The sequence below is a fragment of the Chinchilla lanigera genome, unplaced genomic scaffold (assembly GCF_000276665.1).
Source record: "Chinchilla lanigera isolate Chin_1 unplaced genomic scaffold, ChiLan1.0 scaffold00081, whole genome shotgun sequence".
Lineage (NCBI taxonomy): Eukaryota > Metazoa > Chordata > Mammalia > Rodentia > Chinchillidae > Chinchilla > Chinchilla lanigera.
Window position 1 is genome coordinate 5,342,821 of NW_004955482.1, and position 22,723 is coordinate 5,365,543.

The 22,723-nt window shown below is 51.2% G+C and overlaps 1 protein-coding gene across 5 annotated transcripts; it reads right to left on the minus strand.

The window, feature by feature from the left end:
* Positions 1–1,292: 1,292 nt before the first annotated feature.
* Positions 1,293–19,699, minus strand: Tctn2 (tectonic family member 2). Of its 5 annotated transcripts, none has more exons than XM_005403021.2 (18): positions 19,528–19,699; positions 19,274–19,381; positions 18,675–18,751; positions 17,017–17,212; positions 13,755–13,855; positions 13,388–13,584; positions 12,964–13,093; positions 11,792–11,933; positions 10,524–10,589; positions 10,000–10,134; positions 9,775–9,852; positions 7,464–7,544; positions 6,721–6,832; positions 5,780–5,886; positions 3,833–3,989; positions 2,391–2,516; positions 2,167–2,255; positions 1,293–1,523 (listed from the first exon to the last, which is right to left on the minus strand). In XM_005403021.2, the coding sequence occupies exons 1-18, from the start codon at positions 19,604–19,606 to the stop codon at positions 1,396–1,398; spliced, it is 2,109 nt and encodes a 702-aa protein (XP_005403078.1). In that variant the 5' UTR covers positions 19,607–19,699; the 3' UTR covers positions 1,293–1,395. The 5 variants fall into 5 exon arrangements, 3 of the variants coding, with proteins under 3 accessions (XP_005403078.1, XP_013358999.1, XP_013359001.1); XM_013503545.1 differs by having other exon boundaries at positions 18,663–18,751; XM_013503547.1 differs by lacking the exon at positions 2,391–2,516 and having other exon boundaries at positions 18,663–18,751.
* Between the last annotated feature and the right edge of the window lie 3,024 nt (positions 19,700–22,723).

The window sequence follows — 22,723 nt, forward strand, 5'->3', positions numbered from 1 at the left end:
GAAGCCCGCGCCCGCCTGGCAGGCGGACGCCTGCCGCTGCGGCCCGCGAGGCCCCGCCCCGCCACTTCCGGCTCGGAACAGCCCCGCCCCCGCCGCGACCGGTTCCGGTTCCGCCCCCTGCCCGCCGGCCAATCGTCGCCCAGGGCTTCGGTCGCGCGCGGAGTGTAGGCATGGACCCCCGCGGGGCTGGGAAACGCGTCTTGAGTGGGCTTGGCGCGGGGATTTCCGTCGCGGGTATACAGTTCTGTGGGTTCTAGTGCAGTTACCGAGGGCGCAACGCAGCCGTCTCTACCATCCACACTGAGGGCCTCTCCATCCCCGGGGACTCCCCTGCCACCCGGCCCAGCCTGGCCTCCTCCGAACCGCCCCGTCCCGGAGCCATCCCGCGAGCCAGAGCCCGACGGCAGCCTGCTTAAGGTCTCCGGCTTCCAGCCGGGCACGGTGGCGGCGCACACCTGTAATCCCATTCCTCGGGAGGGCTGAGGCGGGAGGGTCCCAAGATCAAGCCCGGCCTGAGCAATTTAGTGAGAACTTGTCTCAAAAAAAATCTCTGGCTTCTCTGCGTCCTGAAAAGAATCCACACCGCGGGGGAGATCCCGACCCCGGCCTTCACAGCCCTCACCTCCCTGACCTGGATGCTGTCCCTTAGCTCAAGCCACGCCCACCGTCTTGCCCTTGCCAAGGCAGCCACCCGAGCCCCGAGAACTTGCTCTGGCCCCCTCATCCCTAGGCCCTGTCAGAGGTGGCTCGGTCAGTTCCAGTTCGAGTGCCCTCGTTTAAGAGCCCGCACACCCGCACTGCATCGCACCCGGGCTCATCCCCCAGCAGGGTCACCTTGTCTCGGCAGCCACTGCCCTAGGAGGGAAGTCCAAGCGGCACAGGATACAGTCGTGACAGCCCCGTGGAGTCTCGAGGACCCAGCATGCAGGGCCTACCACTGAGCTACACCCCCAGCCCAATAAACGATATTAGGGTTCGAACCCAGGCCTCCTGCTCGCTAAGCCGGTGCTCTCCCACTCAGCTACCCCCGGGATTACACGCACTTTTAAGGCCTCATGTGTTCCCTTCTCTGGGATACAGGAAATGTAATCACTACAAGTATGTAAAATTTAAAGACTGACTCTATATTTAAAAAGCCCCTAGAACTAGGAATCTGTGATAAACTGAAATTTCTAACATTTATTTACATAGTTGATCTTCTCAAGGAGGGCTTTTAGTGCATGTGCATTTGGCATGGCTTTGAACATCCAGATTGTTACAAGAATGAATGAAGCTCACACAACACCAAATGAGAATTTTCTATGAAAATAAGACATTTCATTTATTAAAGTATGACAGACGCACACAGGACAACAACAGACCACCGGAGTAAGGGCGTAAGGCCCCGAGGAAGGCCTAATGGTAGACGGCAGCTGGACACTGGGCTCTGCACATCCTTGCCCAGGGACTACTGAGGAACACAGCCAGCAAGAGGAAGGAGATCAGCAGCAAGCCCTTGGCCACACACTGAGAGTAAGGCTCCCCTGAAAGCAATGATAAACAGCAGTAGTATTTCTTAACTTCCTTTTTTGAGATACGGTCTCACTATGTGGTTCAGACTGGCCTAGAACTCTCAGAGATCTTCCTGCCTCAGCCTCCCAAGTGCTGGGATGACAAGTATGCACGACCATGCTTGGCATTTTTCTAATAATTCAGGTAGGAATAAGTCAAACTGTTAAGGATGATCATTTCCAAGTGTACTGGTATTTTTTTCTTTTTAAATCTTTCTATAAGTTTTAAATTTTCTGTGATATTTACACATTTTTTTTTTTAAATTTAGCCGATACAGCCAGGTGTGGTGGCATATGCCTGTAATCCCAGCAGTTGGGAGGCAGAGATAGGAGGGTCACTGCAAATTCAAGGCCAGCCTATAATACATAGTGAGTTTAAGGCCAGCCTGAGCTACATAGCAAGATCATGTCTTAGAAAACACAAAGACAAAATAAATTTAGCTGACACAGCCTAACTGATGACTGCTGCAGAAATCAACTTTACCAGGCTGTGCATGGTGGCACAGGCCTGTGATTCCAGTATACAGGAGGCTGAGGCAGGAGAACTGTCAGGAATTCAAGGACAGCCTGGGCTATGTAGCAAGACCCTGTCTCAAAAAAAAATAGCTTTACCTACCTTGATAGTACCGGGTCAATGGATATAGAAGCTGTGGCCAACACACATCATTTCTGTTGCAGTCATACTCTGTGAAATTGATCTGAAATCTACAAAACATTTTAGAAGCTTAGGACACCCGTATGGAGTGAAGACCAGTGAACTTGACTGAGGCGTAAGCTTCCTATTTTAAGTCTGTATTTTTCTGCTTCCTTACAGTGTCTACCGGGTCAGCAAGTGATTACCTTGTCAGGGGGCGGGGTGGCTGGGCAGGTACTTTGATAAAGTGGACGGATGCGCTGACAGGAAAGAGGTCGGCTGTGTCCTCGCACGCCAGCCCACACTGGTACTGCCAGTCCACGGTGGAGAACCTGGGAGGCAGGAGGGTGAGGCCTCTACTCAGGTTGCAGATCAAATTTACACTGCACAATTCTTCAAATGCAGACACCAGGGGAGAGGAATGGAATGAACACTCCAGCCTGTGTCCTGGCTACAATTACTGACCACAGGCACTAACTCTCCTCTGCTCCAGCCATCTCATTCTATAGAGGTAGTGTTTTGTTTTTCTGTTATTTTTGAGACAGGCTCTCGCTATGTAGTTTAGGCTGGCCTTGAACTCACTATGTAGCCCAGGCTGGTCTCAAACTCACAGTGATCCTCCTGCCTCAGCCTCCTGAGTGCTGAGATCACAGGTGCGCACCACCACGCCTGGAACAGGGGTTTTAAAAGTTAACTTCTCTCTCAAGGTAACAGTAACAAGAGCCAGCCGTTTACTGAACACATTCTTTGCCGTGAGCGGTGCTGCGGTACTCCATACACACCATCTCATGGAATCCTCAAAACAGTACTGTGTGGTGGGTGCGGGGGTTCAGCCCTACCCAGAATCCCTTCTTTCTTCAGCTACCTGCACCCCAGCTTTCCCAACTACCACTCACAGCTCAAAGTTCTGGGGAGCAGAAGGTACCCACCCCAATCACCTGGCCTAGCCAATCAGAGCTGTCCACTGCCCCTGCCAGCGTGATTGGTTCACAAAGGAGTCCATGACCCAAACTGAACCAATAAAGGTCCCGCCCAGATCTGTTCTCTTCAACAGGATTGGTTGAATTGACAGACACCTGGCCTTGCCATTTCTGGAGGAGGAGCTCCCCAGGAATGAAGCCCACCGAAAGAGGCACTGAGAGAGGAAGGGAAAAAGATTCCTGCCCACATGGGAACCAGGACCCAGGAACGAGCTGTGGGCGGGCTTTTCCACTCTCCTCTTTGCCTAATGGGACCCTGACACTTTTCGGAGAGGCCTGTGACATAAGGATGTTACCACCACATCATAGCTCAGGAGACGCACAGCGACTGCCAGCCTCACACGGATCAGTAGTGGGCCGGCCGCGTTGCCGCCAGCGGTGTCCCTGGTCCGCATGCCAGCTGCAGTCCTGCATGCCACCAAGGCCCTGCTTCTCCCATGAAGGCCTAGCTGAGCTGCAGAGCCCGACGCAGCTGTCTGTGTACCAGGAGGGAACAGACGTCCCCGACAAGACAAATAGGGTGCACACGTGGTCCGCACGGGCACAGCCGCTTTGCCGACCACCGCAATCAGGACGAACGACTGCACTCCAGCCCAGCACCTGCCCATCCTCCGCAGCGCCCTCGGCCGCCCCAACTCCCACCACACAAGGACCTCGAGGGGCCGCACCTGGTCTCCATGCCGAGAATCTCCTGCTGCGTGATGCCCTCCACTGCGCCAGCGTCTGCGAAGAGGATGCGGATGTGCAGCTGGGCAGGAACGGCCGGACAGATGCCAAGGGGGCCGCTGGCAGCCGTGTCCACACTGGTGTCGGGGGGATCTCCGCCTAGGGGAGCAGGTGCCCATTTGAGGGGGGGCCTCTTATGTTTTATTTTTGAGCCATGATCTTGCTATGCAGTTCATGGTGGCCTCAAACGCGAGGCAATCCTTCTGCCTCAGCCTCTCGAGTGGCGCCACCACTCCCAGGTGAAGTTGCACATTTTTAAAGGAATAGTAACAGCTTTCTTCTCATGTCAGGGTACCAAAAAAGGGGGAACTGATCTTAGACGGGACTCACACCATGAGGCCTTCACCTCTAATAGGCTCTTGATGTCACTGCGTGTGTTTCAGATGTTTCCTTGTATGGAAAAGTAGTTGCTGAAATTTTGAAAGTCCTAAAGCACATAATAAAACCATCAATCGATTCTATTTCCAAGCTGCCTATTGAAATCCGGCCAGCCCTTTAGCAGAAGCACTTTAAGTTATTTCAGGCAATAACTAGTAAAAACTGTGGGAAATCCACCGACAGGAGTTCACATGGGCTGATAAAGAGCGATTTCCTTAAGGGGACGGAGAGGTGGGTGGAGGGTGGCGGGGGCGGGGCATGAAGACACGCTGTGCTCCTGCACCGTGGGACCCCCGGAATGTAATGCATATGCACACAAATGTGAACTAAGAAAAAATTTAAAAAGCAACTTCCTGGTGTGTTGCCATGGCAGCCACACAAACAGAAGAAGACAGAATTGAGCGCGGGATTCGTTTTTGTTCATCTTGGAAAGTGGCACTTGGGGAACTGGCGGTGACGGGTGGTGGGGGCCGGGGGGGGGGGCTCTTTATCCCTTCAGAGCCTGTGGAGCTGACGGACGTTATCCCTGGGACACCCAATTGCCTGCTCCCCGGTACCTGCATACGGCCATCACTTCCGGGTACCAGCCTGGTTGAGGCTGCATGTCCTGCACGCAGACATGAAGGAGCTCACACCTCCCCCATGGGACAGAGACACTGACCTCTCTGGTTTCACGGTCACCCAGCTGGGCTCTCTGGGAACTCCCGTGTTTTTTACTTCTCGGGTGCTTTACTTTGTCTGTTTTGTTTTCTGACAAGGTCTCCCTATGTGTCCCAGGCTGGCTTCAGGGATCCTCCTGTCTCAGCCACCCTCGGTACTTTGACTACCTCCTTCCCTCAACCCTTTGTGTACATATTTCCTCTCTAAAATTAGAAAAGACTACTGGGCATGCTGGCACACGCTTGCCACCCCAGCACATGGGAGGCTGAGAGAACAGGATTGGCATGAGTTCCAGGCCAGCCTGGGCTGCTCAGCAAGACCCTACCTCAAAAAAAAAAAAAAAAAATTAAAAAAGAAGTTGGATGTAGTGGTGAACACCTGTAATCCCAGCACTTGGGAGGCTGAAGCAGGAGGATCTTGATGAGTTTGAGGCCAGGCTGAACTACATAGGGAGACCCAGTCACAAAAACAAAAAGAAAAAGAAAAGAACAAAGTGAAGAAAAGAAAAAGATATAAAAGAGGCCAGTTGTGGTGGTGCATAATCCCATTACTTGGGATGACAAGGCCGGAAGATCAAATATCTGAGGCCAGCCTGGGCTACACAGGGAGTCCAAGGCCAGCATGGGCCATAGAGTAAAGCCGTGTCTTACGTAAACAGATACACAAATAACTAAAAGCATGAATGGGAGGTGAGAGACGTAAAGGGCTTCCTGCCTGGGGAGGTGACCCCTGGACAGTGTTCAGTTAAACCCGCAATGAAAAGTGGCCATGTGCGTCAGGCACATGCTGCGAGGGCCACTGCAGTCACAGCCAGCAATCCGCGTGCCCCCCGCCACGCAGCCCTGACTCACGCAGGATTTCCAGCCAGCCGTCGGTCAGGTCGCTGGAATCAGAGTTGCCTCTCGCTGCAACGTGCGTTGCTTGTACTAATGAACCCAGGCTCTCAGCCGCACGCTCCCTGCAGAACAGGGCGCAACTCAGCCCGACTCCGCGGCTCTGTCCTGATCCCTGGTCCCTGCATGTCCGCCCAGCCCTGCTGGGCACCCCCGGCCAGCGACCCTGGCACTGAACCTGGACTGCAAGCCCGCTTCTGTCCAGTGCCCTGCCCCCAGGGAGCTGCGCCCGCGCCTGCACAGCTAGAGGAGCACAGGCGGTAGCAACCTTCTTCACTCTGGGTTTAAAATACCGCTAACCTATGCCTGGCATGGGGGTGCACGCCCGTAATCCCAGCACTCAGGAGGCTGAGGCAGGAGGATTGCTCTGAATTCAAGTAGTGAGACCCTGTCTCACACAAAACAAAACAACAGAAGAGGAAATTACTTGCTGCCAGAGACTGGGGAGGAGGAGCTAACTAGGGAGTGGTTATTTAACCAGAACAGATGTCCCTTTTTTGGTGATGAAAATGTTTGCAACTATATAAGGGTATAATGAAAGTATTAAATGGCACCGCACTGTTCATTTTAAAGTGACTAATTATAATTAATTTCACCTCAATTAAGAAAAATGAATGTGTATACATATATGTAAATATACTTTCCAAATACTACCTAAAGGTGAACTAGAACATTCTTTTTTTGTTTGCTTTTTTTGAGACAAGGTCTTGCTATGTAGTTCAGGCTGGCCTTGAACTCACTATGCAGCCAAAGTTGGCCTGGCACTCATGGTGATTCTCCTGCTTCAGCCTCCCAAGTCATCCCACAACTGGGATGACAGGCGTGCACCTCCACGCCCGGCAGCAAATCAGCTTTAAGCAAAGCGCTCACAATGCAGGTCAGTTCCTCAACAGACTCACCTGAGCCGAGTGCAGTTTTCGTGGATCCCAACCTCTAAAAGGCAGCCGGACTGCACGTTCTCTCCAAATAAAACAGGCCTGAAAGTCGCAGAGCTGCATAAACTCCTTCCAGCTAGAAAAGGAAAAGATGCCCTCTTCAATGTTCCTGCTAAATAAAAGCAAAAATGTAGCTGGACGAGGTGGTACAGGCCTATGCTAGTGACTCTGGGAAGGTGACACAGGAAGATGGCACATTTGAGCCTGGATAATTAGCCACTTCTTGAGATCCTGCCTCAAAATAAAAAAATAAAACAAGGGCTAGGGAACTGGCTTAGAGCAAAGACCCTGAGTACAATCCCCAGGATCACAAAAATAAATGAACTCATTAATTAAAATAAAATAAAAATGTTTAACAAAGCTTTTTGTGAAAAACAGGGCAGAAACAACATAGAAATAAAGTTTAGCCAGGCACGGTGGAGCACGCCTGTCACCCCAGCACTCGGGAGGCTGAGGCAGGAGGATCACCATGAGTTTGAGGCCAGGCTGAGCTACATAGTGAGTTCGAGGTCAGCTTAAACTACATAATGAGACCTTGCCTCAAAAAAAAACCCACAGAACCACGAAAAACAGCCTCTACCTCCTCCCTCCCACTACATGAATCAATGGGGCTTTAACAGATTCCTTGATTAGATTCAAAATAGGAAAATATTCCTAATTCTAGTCCACCAGTGGGTTAATCGTGAAGGACTGCCAAAGCAGATTACCTGACTGCCAAACATGGAGCGCTGTAGCGTTACCTATGCCACTGGCATTCAGGGCTCGGACCGGCTTGCCCAGCTGGTAACCTGGACACACACAAGGAACAAGCTCTAGCGTCTCTCCATCTCGCTCTAACTGCCTCACCAGGGCTGCGGCAGGAAGGCCCAGCGAGACAGAAGGGCAGGCAAAGCTTCTTCAAAAACACCCCTGAGGGGTACGGAGATGTCTTCGGTACAGGGACCAGCTCACAGCAATGAATGTAATCATGTCCTGCAACTGTGCAAATAAAAGTTAATCATTAAAGAGGGAAAGAAATACCCTTGAGGGAATGCTAGCCCCTTCGTTGTTTTTTGTTTTCTTTTTAACAGACAAGGATATTCACTTTTTTTCTTTGTTTGGTTTTTGTTTTTTGAGGCAGAGTCTCGCTATGTAATTGAGCCTGGCTTTGAACTTACTAGGAGCCCAGGCTGGCCTTGAGCTCAAAGCAATCCTCCTGCCTCAGCTTCCCGAGTGTTGGGGTTACAGGATTGCACCACCATGCCTGGCTAATATGTGGCTTTTTGCAGGACATTTTGAAAATAAGCTTCAGCCCTTACGACACCTCATAGCCGAGATCGCCCTCCTACGGTCCCTGAAATTAAGGCTATTCCCCCACTCGGCCACACGTGACGGTTAACTGTGATATCATCTTCAGTAAGAGCTGCCCAGTGGATGGCTTAGTGTGGTCCTGGGTGTGGGTGCTGGGCTCACAGAAGAGGGAGGCCCCACCCCGGGTGTGGATGGCACCAACCAATAAGCTCACAGCCTGCATGGAATAAACAGGGAGAGAAACCAGTCTGGCTTCTTTCTCTTCTCCATCGCCCTTGGCCCTTGTCTGCAGGAGGACAGGCGCGCGGACTTGCTCACTCACTGCTCGACTCCAGCGCTCAGCTCGGCTCCATGCAGGGCTGTGGGGCTCAGTGGTTGGCTCTGAGGCCACCCAGCCACAAGCCCGCCACTCATTTATGAGTGATCTCAGCGTATGTTGGGTCATTCCCATCAGCTGGTGCTGACTTCTAGGAAGGACTGCTAACTGCCTGACGACGGGGTCCTTGTCCACAGCCCTCCTACAATCCTGTCCTGCTCCAAACCACAGATACGATTTTCAAATACCAAATCTTTTTAGAATTTTTTACAAATTAAGAAAGTTTTTGAGCCGGGTATGGTGGCACACGCCTATAATCACAGCACTCAGGAGGCTGAGGCAGGAGGATCATTGCGAGTTTGAGATCAGCCTGTGCTACAAAGTGAGCTCAAGGCCAGCCTGAACTGCATAGCGAGACCCTATCTCAGAAAGACAAAAAAAAAAACAACAACAAAAAAAAAAATCTTTGAGCTAGAGGACCACAGTGCTAGTGCCTTGGCCTGCTGTGCACAAAGCCCTGGCTCAATCTGCTGGGGCGGGGAGTGGCCCAGCTGCTTGGGAAGCTGAGGCAAGAACATCGCTTGAGCCCACAAGTTTGAGACCAGCCTGGGCACCACAGTGAGACATCTCAAAGAAATTTTAAAGAAATAGACGAAATGTATTTGGATGCTATATCTTACTTCACAACGTGGTTTACGATCTACCTGGAGGCTTATCATTTCCACATACAACTCTGCCACCCTGCAGGTGAGAGACAGTTGCACTGGACAGCGTAGTCCCCGCGCTGCGATAGGCACGCAGGAGCCACCGAGCGGGCAAGGAGCAGACAACATGGGACGAATCAGAGGGTGACAGGTCTGCACACAAAGACCCAAACAAGGCACAAGGTGCCAGGGGGTCCCCAGTCCCTTGCTCAAGGTCCTCATGGAGAATCCACAGCTCATTTCTCCTGAGAATCTAATTCTGCCAACATCCCAAATGCAGGGTCTCTTCCCAAAGACCAGGAGCTAAAGAGAAAGACTCATCACGTCCAGCAACGATGGGTTATATAAAGCAATTAAGCTGCGATCAGAAAAGAACACAGTGACTCAGAATAAAGAGGCAGTGTGGTGGCACAGACCTGTGATCCCAGCACTCTGGGAGGCTGAGGCAGGAGGATAGCAAGTTCAAGACCAGCCTGGTCATCTTAGTGACATGGCAAGACCTTGTCTCAAAATAAAAAATTTAAAAGGGGCTAGGAATGTTGCTCATTGCAAAGGCCCTGGGTTTATCCCCCAGTACCTTAAAGAAGAAAAACGTAAAAAGAAAATGAAACCAATAAGTAGAACCAACTAAACGTGGGGAGAGTTTCTGAGAGTACTGTATTAGGATCTGTTGGTAGCACGAGTGACAGACACTCACAGCCATCTTACCTGGGTTTCCAGAGAATTCCTTCTCATTACCGCTATTACGGTTTACAAACTTCACTGTGAATCTCTGTGTCAGTATTCCTAGAAATACACCAAAGTGAAGATCGGATCAGAAACGCAGGAATCACGACCAAAACAAATCTGACTGCATCTCACGGGCGTCAGTTACGCGACCTGCAGCAGGGCGGCCATGCCCGCGGGGAGTGGCTCGCCGCCTCAGCGAGGTACCTTTCTGCTGGGCACTGATTTCCGCCCGGACGATTCTGGCGCTGATTTCCGTGATTGTGTTGTTGTCCCATCTGAAAACGTAATGTTCTTCCACGGTCACCTTTCTGGGGGCCGAGGAACTGCTTAGAAGCGCTTCTGCAAATACAAGAAAACTTGCACGCGCAGGCCACGGTGGTGCACGCCTGTGATCCCAGCACCCGGGAGGCCGAGGCAGGAGAAGGACACAGCTGTCTCCTCTGTAACAACACAGGGCTGGGAGGAGCAGCCACACCCCGCGTAACCAGGTTCCACCGCACGGACGGCCACGGGAAGGCTCGAGGACCTGTGGCCAGGAAGCGCCCCGCTCACCCCGTCCCACCCAGGCCTCCGGAGCTCAAAAGCAAGCAGGGGGACTCAGCAGAGGTCGCCGGCTCCGGAGACTTCTCTGGGTCCTGGAGGGAAACGCCGTCTGCTGTGGGGCTCATGAAGCTTGGAGAGCGGACATGGCCTCTCTAGCAACGACGCTGAAGCATGACATTGACTACCTGTGGCAGTGAGGAACCTGCCCGGGTCGGCTGCTTCCTCGTAGGTCACCGTGGGCGTAACTGGGGCTAAAGAGACGCACGGGTTAACATCTGCAGGACTGTGCAGTCCACAGGCGCTGTTCACCCACTCCGAGAAAGCCCCCCAGCACCCTCGGACACCAGGCCTCCATGCATTTTTATTGTTTTGGTTTTTTGAGACAGAGTCTCACTATGTAGCCCCTGCTGGCCTCAAACTCAAGATCCTCCTGTCTCAGCCTCCTGAGTGTAGCACCATGCCTGGACCATAAAAATTCTAGCTTTTTGGTTTTGGGTTTTTTTTTTTCAGCCCTGGGGATGGGACCCAGGGCCTTGCACGCGTGAGGCAAGGGCTCTACCACCCAGCCCAAAGTCCTTTTCCTCTTAGCACTAAATTACAAGGGAGACTCGCCAAAGTCAGTGGAAACATCCAGTGTACTGCTCTCCCCTAGGAATGATAGGAAGATGAAAACACTTTTCACACAAACACTTGGACACATGTGTTCACACCAGCACATGGACAAAACCCAGACATGGACAGAACCCACGTATGTAGCTCAGCTAACAAACAGATAAAGAGGATGTAGTTTCTCTATACGGTGGAATATTATTCACCCATGAGAAAGAAGCCATGGCCCAGGCTGCAACCTGGAGAACCTTGAAAACATTTCACCGGGCACAGAAGCTTACTACTGGGTGATCCATGCATAGAAATGTCCGGCACAGGGAAGTCACAGGGACACACACGGCCAGAGGTGGCAGACATGCAGGGGGAGCGACTGTGTAGTGCATTCGGGCTTCCTTTGTGGGTGAGAAGCTTTGGAACTAGACGGGGGGGTAAGTCACTAGATGGCACTACATTATAAACTTTAATTCAGGGCTGTGAACATTTTAATTTAAAAATAAAAACAGGCTTAGCAGCACGTGCTTATAATGCTGGCCCTCTGGAAGGCTGAGGCAGGAGAGTGCAAGTTAGAATCCAGCCTGAATAACTCAGCAATTTAGCAAGACCCTGCTTCAAAATCTGAGGGACTGGCAAAATTTTTTGGCTTAGTACCAAGACCCCGGGTTCAGTCTCCCACATGTAAGAAAAAAAGAATTAATATGCAATGTGCTCTTTTCCAAAGAAAACCCCGTCCTCCACTGCAGCTGAAACCCTGCTGAGCTGAGCCCCTGGAAGCCATCTGCACTCCCCCGGGCTCCTTCCCTGTCCTGACCCGCAGCCCAGCGTCCTCTGAGGATGGACACAGTACCTCCAGCAGCGCTGCCCTGGACCTTGGCGGGGCCCGCACTGCCACGCTCTCGGTAGGCATCCAGGTGAGTGGTGCATTCCATGTCAAAGCTCCGCAGGAAGGCCACAGGGGCGTCGCGCACACACTGCCCGGCCAGTGATACCTGGGGGAGGCACAAAGCCGGCAGGTGACAGCCTGGCTTCTGATCACGACAACCGATGGGCACCTCTTCGCATCCTTAGCCACTGCCCCCCCAGTGTAGACTCAGCTCCTGCCCCTACAGCTGCCCGGCTACAGGGAAGACACTCGGGCACGTGCCAGCCCAGCTCCGGGGACCCGGAGCAGTAGTGGTGACCTCATCCAAACAAGGGCGCCCCCTCGCCCCACCCGCCTTTGTTTATGGATACTTGGTTATACCCAACCGCATTTTCTCTCTTCATCAGAATCAGATTAAGGGGCTGGGGATTTAGCTCAGCGGCACAGTGCCTGCCTGGCAAGTGCAAGGTCATGAGTTCGATTCCCGGTACCAGGAAAAAAAAAAAAAATAGAAAAAAAACATAATCAGATTTCTTCCCTAGATACTGGGACTCAAACCCAGAGCCCTACACACACCTGGCTTGGGTTCTAGTCCCAAACCCTAGATTTCTTTTGTTTCCTCTTTTGAGAGAGGATCTCACCATGTAGTCTGGCTGGCCTGAAGCTCATGGCAATCCTCCTGCCCCAGTCACACCCGTAAGCCCAGCACTCAGGAGGCTGTGGCCGGAGGGTTGGGATTGAGAGTTCAAGTCCAACCTGGGCTACATAGTAAGACTGCCTCAAAAGAAAACTTAGAAGTGAAGAATAATCATAATGTCTATAAAAATTTATAGACAATCTTTTTTTTTTTTTCCGGTACCAGGAATCGAACCCCTGACCTCGCACTTGCCAGGCAGGCACTGCGCCGCTGAGCTAAATCCCCAGCGCCTATAGACAATCTTTTGGGCTTTATATTACAGGTTCTTTTTGAGATTTAGCAAAGACAGCGATTAATTTTAAAGTGACTTTTTTTAAAATCCAAAAGCCACTAGCAGCTGAGTTCCTGGAAAATCCACAAGTAACTTAGGGAGAAAGAGTCAAAAGCGAGACGGAGTTACACTGCCAGCAGGGCAGGGGGAAGCAACAGCAGCGTGGCGCATCTCAATTCAAACGCTTACCTGTGGCACAGTAAAATACACCTCCTTCTCCGTGGCCCGGACTGGGTCTCCCTGTCTGTAACCACCGTCTGCAGAGCGTCTGGGGACAACGTGCAGAGAGGCTTCAAAGCCAGGGCGGTGTCTTGGGGAACTGCGAGCCACAAGAAAGACTGTCACTCCCACGCCAGGGCCCCTGCTTCACTGCAGTCACTCTTCCTCATTGGGTTCGGTTCACTTGTTTGGTTGGGACAGGGTCCCACTCTGTAGCCCAGGCTGGCCTTGAACTCGCAGTGATCCTCCTGCCTCAGCCTCCCGAGTGCTGGGATTACAGGCATGCAGCACCACACCCAGCTCATTTAGGGCACAGGAAACAGGCGACCCAAACTGAGGAGCTGAGGGCTCCCTGCACAGGGCGGCCCTGGGACTGGCCCCGCCCAGTACTCACATGGCCCCATGATAGAAGTGACCTAGGAAGGGCGAGTTGGCAAGCGACGACTGCACACACAGGAGGGGGAACCAGTCAGGGACGTGGCCCTCGGTCCCCGCCGTACACAGCTGGTCAAAAGGGGGGCTGACCTCACCCCCGAACACGCCCGGGAAACAGGCGCCTCGGAACAGCTGCCTCGCGGCCCCGGAGCAGTCCTGGAGAGCAGGTGTGACACAACACAGCCCCGAGCTCACTGTGTGGCCCAGGCTGGCCCTGAACACACAGCAATCCTCCTGCCTCAGCCTCCTTCACGCTGGGATGACAGGTGTGCGCTACCACACAGTTGGCAGTATTACTTTGTGCCCAATAATCAGAAAGAACAAACCTGGTCACAGCAGCAGCGGACATCACAGGCCCCGGCTGTCAAGTTGCAAGGACAAGGACCGAGCGGCTGGTACACCTGGTTAGGGATGACTGTCACGTTCTCTGAAAAGTAAACACGAGAGAAAATTCAGCTGCGAACCAACACAACACTGCCCACGGCTGACACTCAACAAAGCTGAATCATCATGTCACAAATCACCACCACTAAAGCCCCCCGAAGGAGCCCTGCGCATGAGCAACACAGGAAGTGGGTGTGAGACCGCACTTACTATTCCAACAACAAAGCTACAGATACAGACACAGCTATGAAATATGAAGATGAACTAGTTATAGTGAGGCCAAGGGTCAGGTATGATCTTTAAGATAATCAACTAGCTAAAAATTACTCGTTAGGGCTGGGTATAGTGATACACGCCTTAATCCCAGCGCTCAGGAGGCTGAGGCAGGAAGATCACCAAGAGTTCAAGGCCAGCCTGAGCTACATAGCAAGACCCTGTCTCAAAAATCCAAAATAAAATTCACAGCAATAATAATAAACTGAATATAGAAGAACCCTCCTGTGTCAATGGTACCAGTCCACATTACGCTGTGAAGATTTGGAGCAGGGGTACTGTCCGTCAGAGGCAGAGGTTCACACTACATTTCTACATCTATGCTTCCTTCGTTACTGCCAGGCAAGCTCCCGCCCTGTCTGTTTTTTTCTCCTTTTTCTCTTTTTGTTCTCTGTCAACTGGGTGCAAGGTTTTTCACACCTCCATGGGGTCGGCGCGAATACATTGGGATCACCAACACACACAGTTCCACATTTCTGAAGTCCAGCTGCTCGTACAAGAACACCCCGAAACATTACGTAGATAAACTCAGGCATGTCTTCCAAAGGAAAAGACAGAAGTCCGTGCTCTGAAGGGTACAACTTCCATCAATTGCTCCTGTAGTTTTCTAAGCATCTATTGATCATGTTTGTTTTTAATTTTAAGCATTAAAGAATGTTTCCTAGCCAGGTGTGGTGGCACATACCTGTAATCCCAGCACTCGGGAGGCTGAGGCAGAAGGATCATTGCAAGTCAAGACGAGCCGGGACTAAAAATTGAGCTCAAGGCCAGCCTGAACTGCATAGGGAGACCCTGTCTCAAAAAGACCAAAAAAAAAAAAAAAGAAGAATGCTTCCTTCTGAAAAAAATTTTTTAGAGATTTTATTCTTTTCTTTGCTTAAGACAGGGTCTCACTATAGTTCAAACTGACCTTGAACTCATTATGTAGTCCAGGCTGCCCTTAAACTCTCAGTGATCCTCCTGCCTCAGCTTCCTGAGTGCTGGGATTAAAAGTGAGCGGCAACACAACCAGCTTCATATTTTTACTTCTTCAAAAGATTTTTGAGTAGGGAGAGAAGGGGACAATCTGTCATATACAGGCACCAACTCCTCATAAGGAATGTAATCATTATGTAGTACCAACAGGTATAATTAAAAATTTTCCGAAGTAACAACAAAATTTTAAGTAGGTAATAAATGGTTTGAAAAATTAAAAGACTATTAAAAAAAAAAATAAAGTCCTCACTCAGCCCTGCCTGGGTCCCACATCACCCCCGGACCTAGTAGCAGAATCTTAGCTTCTCAAATCACCCTCTGGAATATTCCTGAACATATAAATTCTTTTATTCTTGACTCCTTTCTGACAGTGCTGGGATCACAGCACTGTAATCAGCACTCTGGGAGGCTGAGGCAGGAGGATTGCCAAGTTTGAGCCCAGCCTGGGCAACTTGGTGAGATCCTATCTGAAAATAAAAATAAATAAATAAAAGTGCTGGGGATGTAGCCTAGTGTGAAGGCCTTGGGTTCAATCCCTTGTAGCACAAGAAAGGAAAGAAAAGGGGAAGGGGAAGGGGAAGGAAAGGAAAGGGAAAGAAAGGGAGAGAGAAAGAAAGAGAGAAGGAGTATCAGGTCCACTGCACGCTGTGTGGACAGCCTGCACTGGGCTCTCCACGGCGCCCCGCACCTTGGAGGCTCCCCAGGACGCTCCAGAGGAGTCAGCGGGGAGACGAGGGAGGAGACCGCACACGCACCTCTGCGTGGGGCTGTGGCTGCTAAGGGAGAATCCTTGCGCCCCCCCACCCTGGTGACAACACGGCCAGAGGAACTGGGGTTGGTCGCAGGGAGTGGGGCACAGGGTGGCCCCGATCACGGGAGACCTCCCAAGGTGCCTCGTCTAGAGCAGTTCTTGGGTCAGAACACCACCTATCATGTGAAAAGGAGAATAACCCAAACCCGATTTCCCGTGGCCAAAGATGTACACACATGTGCACACAGGGACTTGCTCCAGCGCGAGTATGATCCAAGGCTGGGAATGACCCAAGGCCATCAGAAGGCGCCTGGGGACATAAGCAATAGTACATCCTCCTGCTGGAACACTATGCAGCCATTAAAAAGTAGGCAGCCTCACAGCTGCCAGTGCAGCTCAAGAGCAGTGCTCATGTGAGCCCCCAAATTGATCCCCAAACCAGGGGATCAATCAAAAAAGATGAGGTGAACCTATAGAATAATCCCTAAGTTATATTATTTTTTAAAAGGTATAAAATAGTGAATCATGAATTATTATTGTGTACATTTTTAAAAGAAAGGAGTACATGTTTCTATAAGCATAAATTAGCAACCTGATTCTTACAAAGGTGAACTGGATGTTCAAAGGTTTCTCTCAAAATCTGATAATTTCCAAGATGCTCACTCATGAAGCCTTCCTTTCCTTAAAATGGAGCCACACAAGCCAGATGTGACAGTGCACACCTGTAATCCCAGCAATCTGGGAGGCTGAGGCAAGAGGATTGCAAGTTTGAGCCCAGCCCGAGCAACTTGGTGAGATCCCCACTGAAAATAAAAAAATAAAAGTGCTGGGGATGTAGCCCGTATGACATTCTTGGATTCAATCCCTTGTACCACAAGAAAGAAAGTGAGAGGTGGGTGGGGAGAAAGGGAGAGAGAAAAAAAGAGAGGAAGGAGTATCAACACAGAAACAATTTTCGCCTTCTCTCAAAAAGGGCTTAAAGTGGTTTACAAAACTTGCAAACAGTAGAACAAGGTAAATCTTAATTAAATACAAAAGTACAAAACAGAAACTCTTAAAATAAGAAAACTAAACACAAAGGCTAAGTTTAGGAAGGCGGGGCAGACTCACAGGTAAAATTGAGCACGTGTCACAGCCCGCACGGCCACATTCCACCATCAGAAGGGGACTGGCGACACCAACGTTTGGACAAGGACTTTACTCGCCTGATGCATTGTGGGTCGGAGAAGAGCTGGGGTAAATCTCCACCTGAATGAGGAGGTGCGCCAGGCAGGCGGGGCTGCGAGCCGCTGAGAGCAGCAGAGTCTGGAGCAGACACGGCGCCTCCGCGAAGGGCTCCGTCTCGTTGAAGAGGCACTGTTGTGGCCACCGCTGCAGACTCACCGTCACCTCCGACACCCCCTGACAGGAAGATACCTCTTTCAGAGTCCCTCAGAAGAGCACCTCTAATTATCAGCACTTGGAAGGGAGAACAAAAGGGGCAGCTAGGGGCTGGGCGTGGTGGCGCACGCCTGTAATCCCAGCACTTGGGAGGCCGAGGAAGGACGATCACCGTGAGTTTGAGGTCAGCCTGGGCTACACTGTGAGTGGAAGGCCAGCCTTCACACCTTAATGCATATTAGCCCCGGCCTATTTTACAAGAACTGTAGCAATGATGTCAGAATTCTCTTCTGTACTCCACGCCTGAACTATGGGAACAGCAAGCCTGGATTCCCCAAGCAAACCACGTCTGGATACTCAGAGGAAGACAGACATGGGTCTAATAAATTAACTCAGTTTGCCTGGAACTTTTTAATTTTTTAATTATTTTAGTTTTATTTATTTAGGGGTGCTGGGGAATCACACCCAGCGTCGGCCACATGCTAGGCAAGCACACCGTCGCTGAGCTATCACCCCAACTGTGTCTGGAACCTTTTAAAGTGTGTTTCCATTCCCACGGAAGTTTTGGCTTCTGTTTTGTTTTTTTGGACACAGGGCCTCACTATGCAGTTCAGGCCGGCCTTCAACTCACGATGTAGCCCAGGCTGACCTCAAACTCACAGTGATCCTCCTGCCTCAGCCTCCCAAGTGCTGGGATTACAGGCATGCGCCACCACGCCCAACCCCTAGCAGAAGTTTAAATACACTAAAAATTCCATGAAAATAATCCCCAGTATCTCTCAGAAGGCTTTGGACACTTAGGTGTCCCGGCAAAGGCTATCTTCTCCATCTGTTTATCTCCAGAGTCGATGCTAGGCACATAGCAGGCACTCCATAAACATCAGTAGAAAACATTTAGCCTCCCCAAGGCTGCATGTCCTCACACAGAACTTGCATTGGGTCAGATCAGTAGCTATGAAGCTTTTTGGGACCTAGACTCAGTTGATAATTTGACAGAAGCCGGTAACCCTGTCATCAGAAAAGTGCACACAGGGCAGAGCATGGTGGATCAATCCTGTAATCCCAGCACTCTGGGAGGCTGAAGCAGGAAAATCAAGAGTTCAAGCCCAACCTGGGCAACCTAGCATGTGAGCGAGACCCTATGTCAAAATAAAAATTTTTGAAAAGGCTGGGGATGTAGCTCAGAAGTAGAGCAGCTGCCTAGCATGTGTGAGGGCCTGGAACTGATCACCAGTACTGAGAGAGAAAGAGAGAGGGGGAGAGTCTCGTGCACAGTCTCATACGGTTCACAGACCCCCTGAAACATGTTCAAGGACCCTAATCCTAGCAGCAGAACCCTGGGCTGGATGGGCGTCTACGGTGACACCTACAGTTTCAGGGCCGCTCTAAACTCAGAGAAAGCCACAAGGGGTCAAACCAAGAGTGCGCTACAGAGACCACATGCAGAAACCTCTAGGCCCCGCGGTTTTACCTCCCGCTGTACCGCACTGGGAGTCACTGTCACACTCCAGTCTCCCGTCTCATTGCTCAGCAGTCCACAGGTGGGAACCGGAAGTACCCCTAAGGGAGAGAAGAGGAGAAGCGGGACAGCATGGAGCGGCCAGGTGTGGTGCCACACCCTCTCCTCCCAGCAGCGGGAGGCAGAGGCAGGAGGATCAGGAGGAGTTTGAGTTAGGAGTTTGATCCTGTCTCAAAAATCTAAAAAAAAAAAACCACCAAAATTTTTAAAGAAAGCAGTGTCCAGCAAGGAAGGAGTGCACCAGAGTCAGACTACCTAGGATAGAATCCCTATACCAGCTGTGTGACACTGGGTAAGTGGCAACCTCTCTGAACTCGAGTTTCTTCACCTGTCAAATGGGAGGGAAGCATATTACTGTTAGGAAAACGAGATGCTACATGCGAAGCACAAGGAATAGCTCAACCAACACAAGCCATTGTTAGTTCACGTTCTCTCGAAAGGCCTCTTTGGTTTACACACACACACACACACACACACACACACACACACACTTCCTCCCCATCTCTGCTTGGCTGAGGACCAGGACGCCCCAGACACCCCCGGCAGGAAGGGCGCACTCCTACCTGCCTCGACCTGCAGCGGGGCCAGGGACACGGTCACGTTCTCGGTGTCTCCGACCAGGAATGCGCTGACCGCAGGACCAGACATTCGGATAAAGGGAGGGATGAAAGCTAGGACAGAAAGAAAAGCAGGGAGGGGTCAACCCGAGGTACGCGTGGCGGCCTCTTCGGCTGTCGCGGCTTCCAGGGTCCGGAGGTCCCTCAAAGCCAGGTCTCCTCTCCTCGGGCCCTGCAGGTCCCTGCCCTGTCGTACACACCCAGGTCCCCCCGCAGCGGCCTCAGGAAGCCCAGCAGAAGGAGCCGCAGCAGGAAAGGAATAGGCGGCAGAAAGCTCATGCCGCCAACCGCGCGCGCCCTAGAAGCCGCGAAAGGCCCAGAAGGGAAAGCCCGAGAGTCACCGCCCTGCGGCGGCCATTATGTCAAGCGAACTCCCGCGGCTATGGCAACCACCAATCGGGCGCCAGCCAGACGAACGGCGCACCGTGATTGGTCCATCCGCAAAAGACTCCGCCCCCATTCCGGACCGGAGAATACAGGCCCTGCCCACCCGTCCTGGTTGCTTTCCAGCAGCTCTGGTCTTTAAAGGACGCTGAACAAGTGAAGCCAACGTGCGGTTCCAAAAGCGGCGCTTCCAGCCACCCAGGAGTTAATGCAACACGGTGCAACAGCCAGCCTACAGGCGCTGGGGTTCTAACAAGGGAGGTGGGGTTTGCTGCTAGTAAACTCGACTTTTATGGGGGTTTTCAGGGAATGGACAGAAGAGGTGAGGCTGCTACGCTGTAACTGTGTAGCGCTGTTGGGTTCCTTACCGTTCTCCCAGGGTTTTGGGGTTTTTTTTTTTTTTAAGAGTATCCACTGCACGGAGCTCTCACCACTCGGAAAACAGACCCAATAAAAGAACTCGCTTAAGGGCCAGATGCATGCCGGTGATCCCAGCTACTCAGAAGACCGAAGCAGGAGGACTGCAAATCTGAGGTCACACTGAGCAATTTAATGAGACCCTGTCCTTTTAGGTCTCAAAAAGGGTTTGGAGCATAACTCAGCGACAGACCACTTGCTTAGTACGTGCAAGGCTCTGGCTCCGAGCTCCAGTACGGGGCGGGGACATACACGGCTTGGCCCAGCAGTGGGACAGGTGCAAAAGTATCCGAACTGCTTTCCTGCCTCAGTGTCTGGCAGCACGTTCAGCGTTCCTACAGCTGTGCGATCCAGAGGCCGGGCTCTGCGGTGGAGCAGCTGGGTTTTGGGTCTGCCCACACACAATCCATTCGGTGGCTGTGGGTAAACCGCTTCTCCAAACATCAGTTTCTCTCTAAAAAGGAAATAATAACAGCTCCTCCCGCGTAGGATCGGTGTGGATGGAAGACGCAGCACAGCTAAGGGGCGGGACCAACGAGTGGCACAGACTGAACTAATGCTTGCGTGTGTGGTCCGCTATCTCAGGCACAGCTGGCCCGTTACCTGGGAGTCCAGCTAGCATGGTGTCCAGCACTGTGCCTGGCCAGTGGTAACCAAAAAATAAAGGTTTATTTCCTACATTATTTTTGAGATAAGGTCTTAATAAATGACCCACATCAGCCTCAATCTGTGGATCCTCCTGCCTCAGCCTCTTGAGTAGCTGGGATTACAGGTGTCGCCACTATGCCCAGTGCTGTTATTCTTAAAATGTTCAGCTACTTAATAATTAATCAGACTAGGCGTGGTGGTGCACACTTGTAATCCCAGCACTCGGGAGGCTGAGGCAGGAGGATCGTTGTGAGTTCGAGACCAGCCTGGGCTACATAGTGAGCTCAAGGCCAACCTGAGCTACATATCGAGGCCCTATCTCAAAAAAACAAAATAATAATAATAATTGACTAGACAATCTAAATATTCTGAAAGGTGAGGCTGTCCAAGGTCTTACACTAAACACGGTCTTTTCTTACGTGTGTGTGGAACCACAGGTTGCTATGGTCGTAACATTGGCATGAGATTTCACCTAGTCCCTCGTCCTCACTGAGAAACTGTGAAGTGCTGGCATCTCGTGGTATCTGGGAACAGAGCCTAGAACAACATCACTAAGAGGAGGGTTGTGCCTTATGTATGTTTTCCCCATCTGTCTTTGGGAAAACGAAACCACAAATTAATTAACACTTGGGAGATAAATCCCCCTGAAGGAAAACATTTCTGTAAATACCCGGGGCCTGCTCCTCCCTCCCCTCCGCATCATTCCTGCACTCTGAGTACACAGGTACTGAGCAGGGTGGTTCATGCCTATAATCCCAGCACTCTGGGAAGCTGAGGCAGGAGGATGGAAAGTTTGAGTCTTACCTAGGGAATTTAATGAGACTAGGCTGATGATGTAGCTCAGTGCAAAGGCCCTGAGTTCAGTTCCCAGTGCCAGGCAAAAAAAGCACACACGAAAAGGGTTCTGTGAGGAGCTGAGTTTGCTTTGGGTGGCTCTGGGTTTATGAGGCATACCTTGCCCTCTCTGAGGTGGAGTCCACATTTACCTCCCGTGAGAAACGTCCCCAGCCCAGCAGGATGAGTGGAGCCATTTTGGAGCAGTGGCTTGGCTGGGTTGCCAAGGCTGGGTAGGATGCATAAACAGCTTAGTCCCAAAGATCTGCCCAGGACACTAGAAACAAGCCGAAGTGACAACAGGATCAACTCTGAACACATTATACCAGCAAAAAGAAGCCAGCACAAACACTCCTGTGCTATGTGATTCCATTTACACCAAATGTCCAGAAAAACCGAAGGCCCAGAGATAAGAAGTGGATCCCTGGTTGTCAGGACAAAAAAAAAAAAGAAAAAGGGATTTCTTTTGGGGTGATGGAAATGTTCTAGAACTTTTGGGGTGATGGCTGCACCCATCTGTGAACGTAGTAAAAGCCACTGGATGATACTTTTTTTTTTGGTGTTTTTCAGACAGGGTCTCACTATGCAATTCAGGCTAGCCTTGAGCTCACTTTGTAGCCCAGGCTGGTCTCAAGCTCACAATGATCCTCCTGCCTCAGCCTCCTGAGTGCTGGGATTGCAGGCGTGCACCACCATGCCTGGCTAATAACGCTTCTTTTGAAATTATGAACTTTTCAGTATTCAGCCCAGCACTTTTAGAAAGAGTTCCCCAATATTAATGTATGGTTGTTTTTCTGTACAGAGGATTGACCTCAAGGCCTCTGCATGGAGGTACATTTCCAGCCCATTTTAGTTTTTATTTTGAGACAGGTTCTGATTAAACTGCCAGGGCTGGGCTGCAACTTTCAATCCTCCTGCCTCAGCATCCCAGAGTGCTGGGCTGACAGGTGGGTGGCAGATACTGTGCCCAGCTACTGGTGTTTTTTTCCCATTAAAAAATGACAGAATTTTATGTGCAAACAACAGGTAAGTCATTTTCCCCAGAATCGACCATCAGCTTTCACAAACACGCCCTGCACACAGCTGTCTCTGAAGAAAACTGGCAAGCAGCCT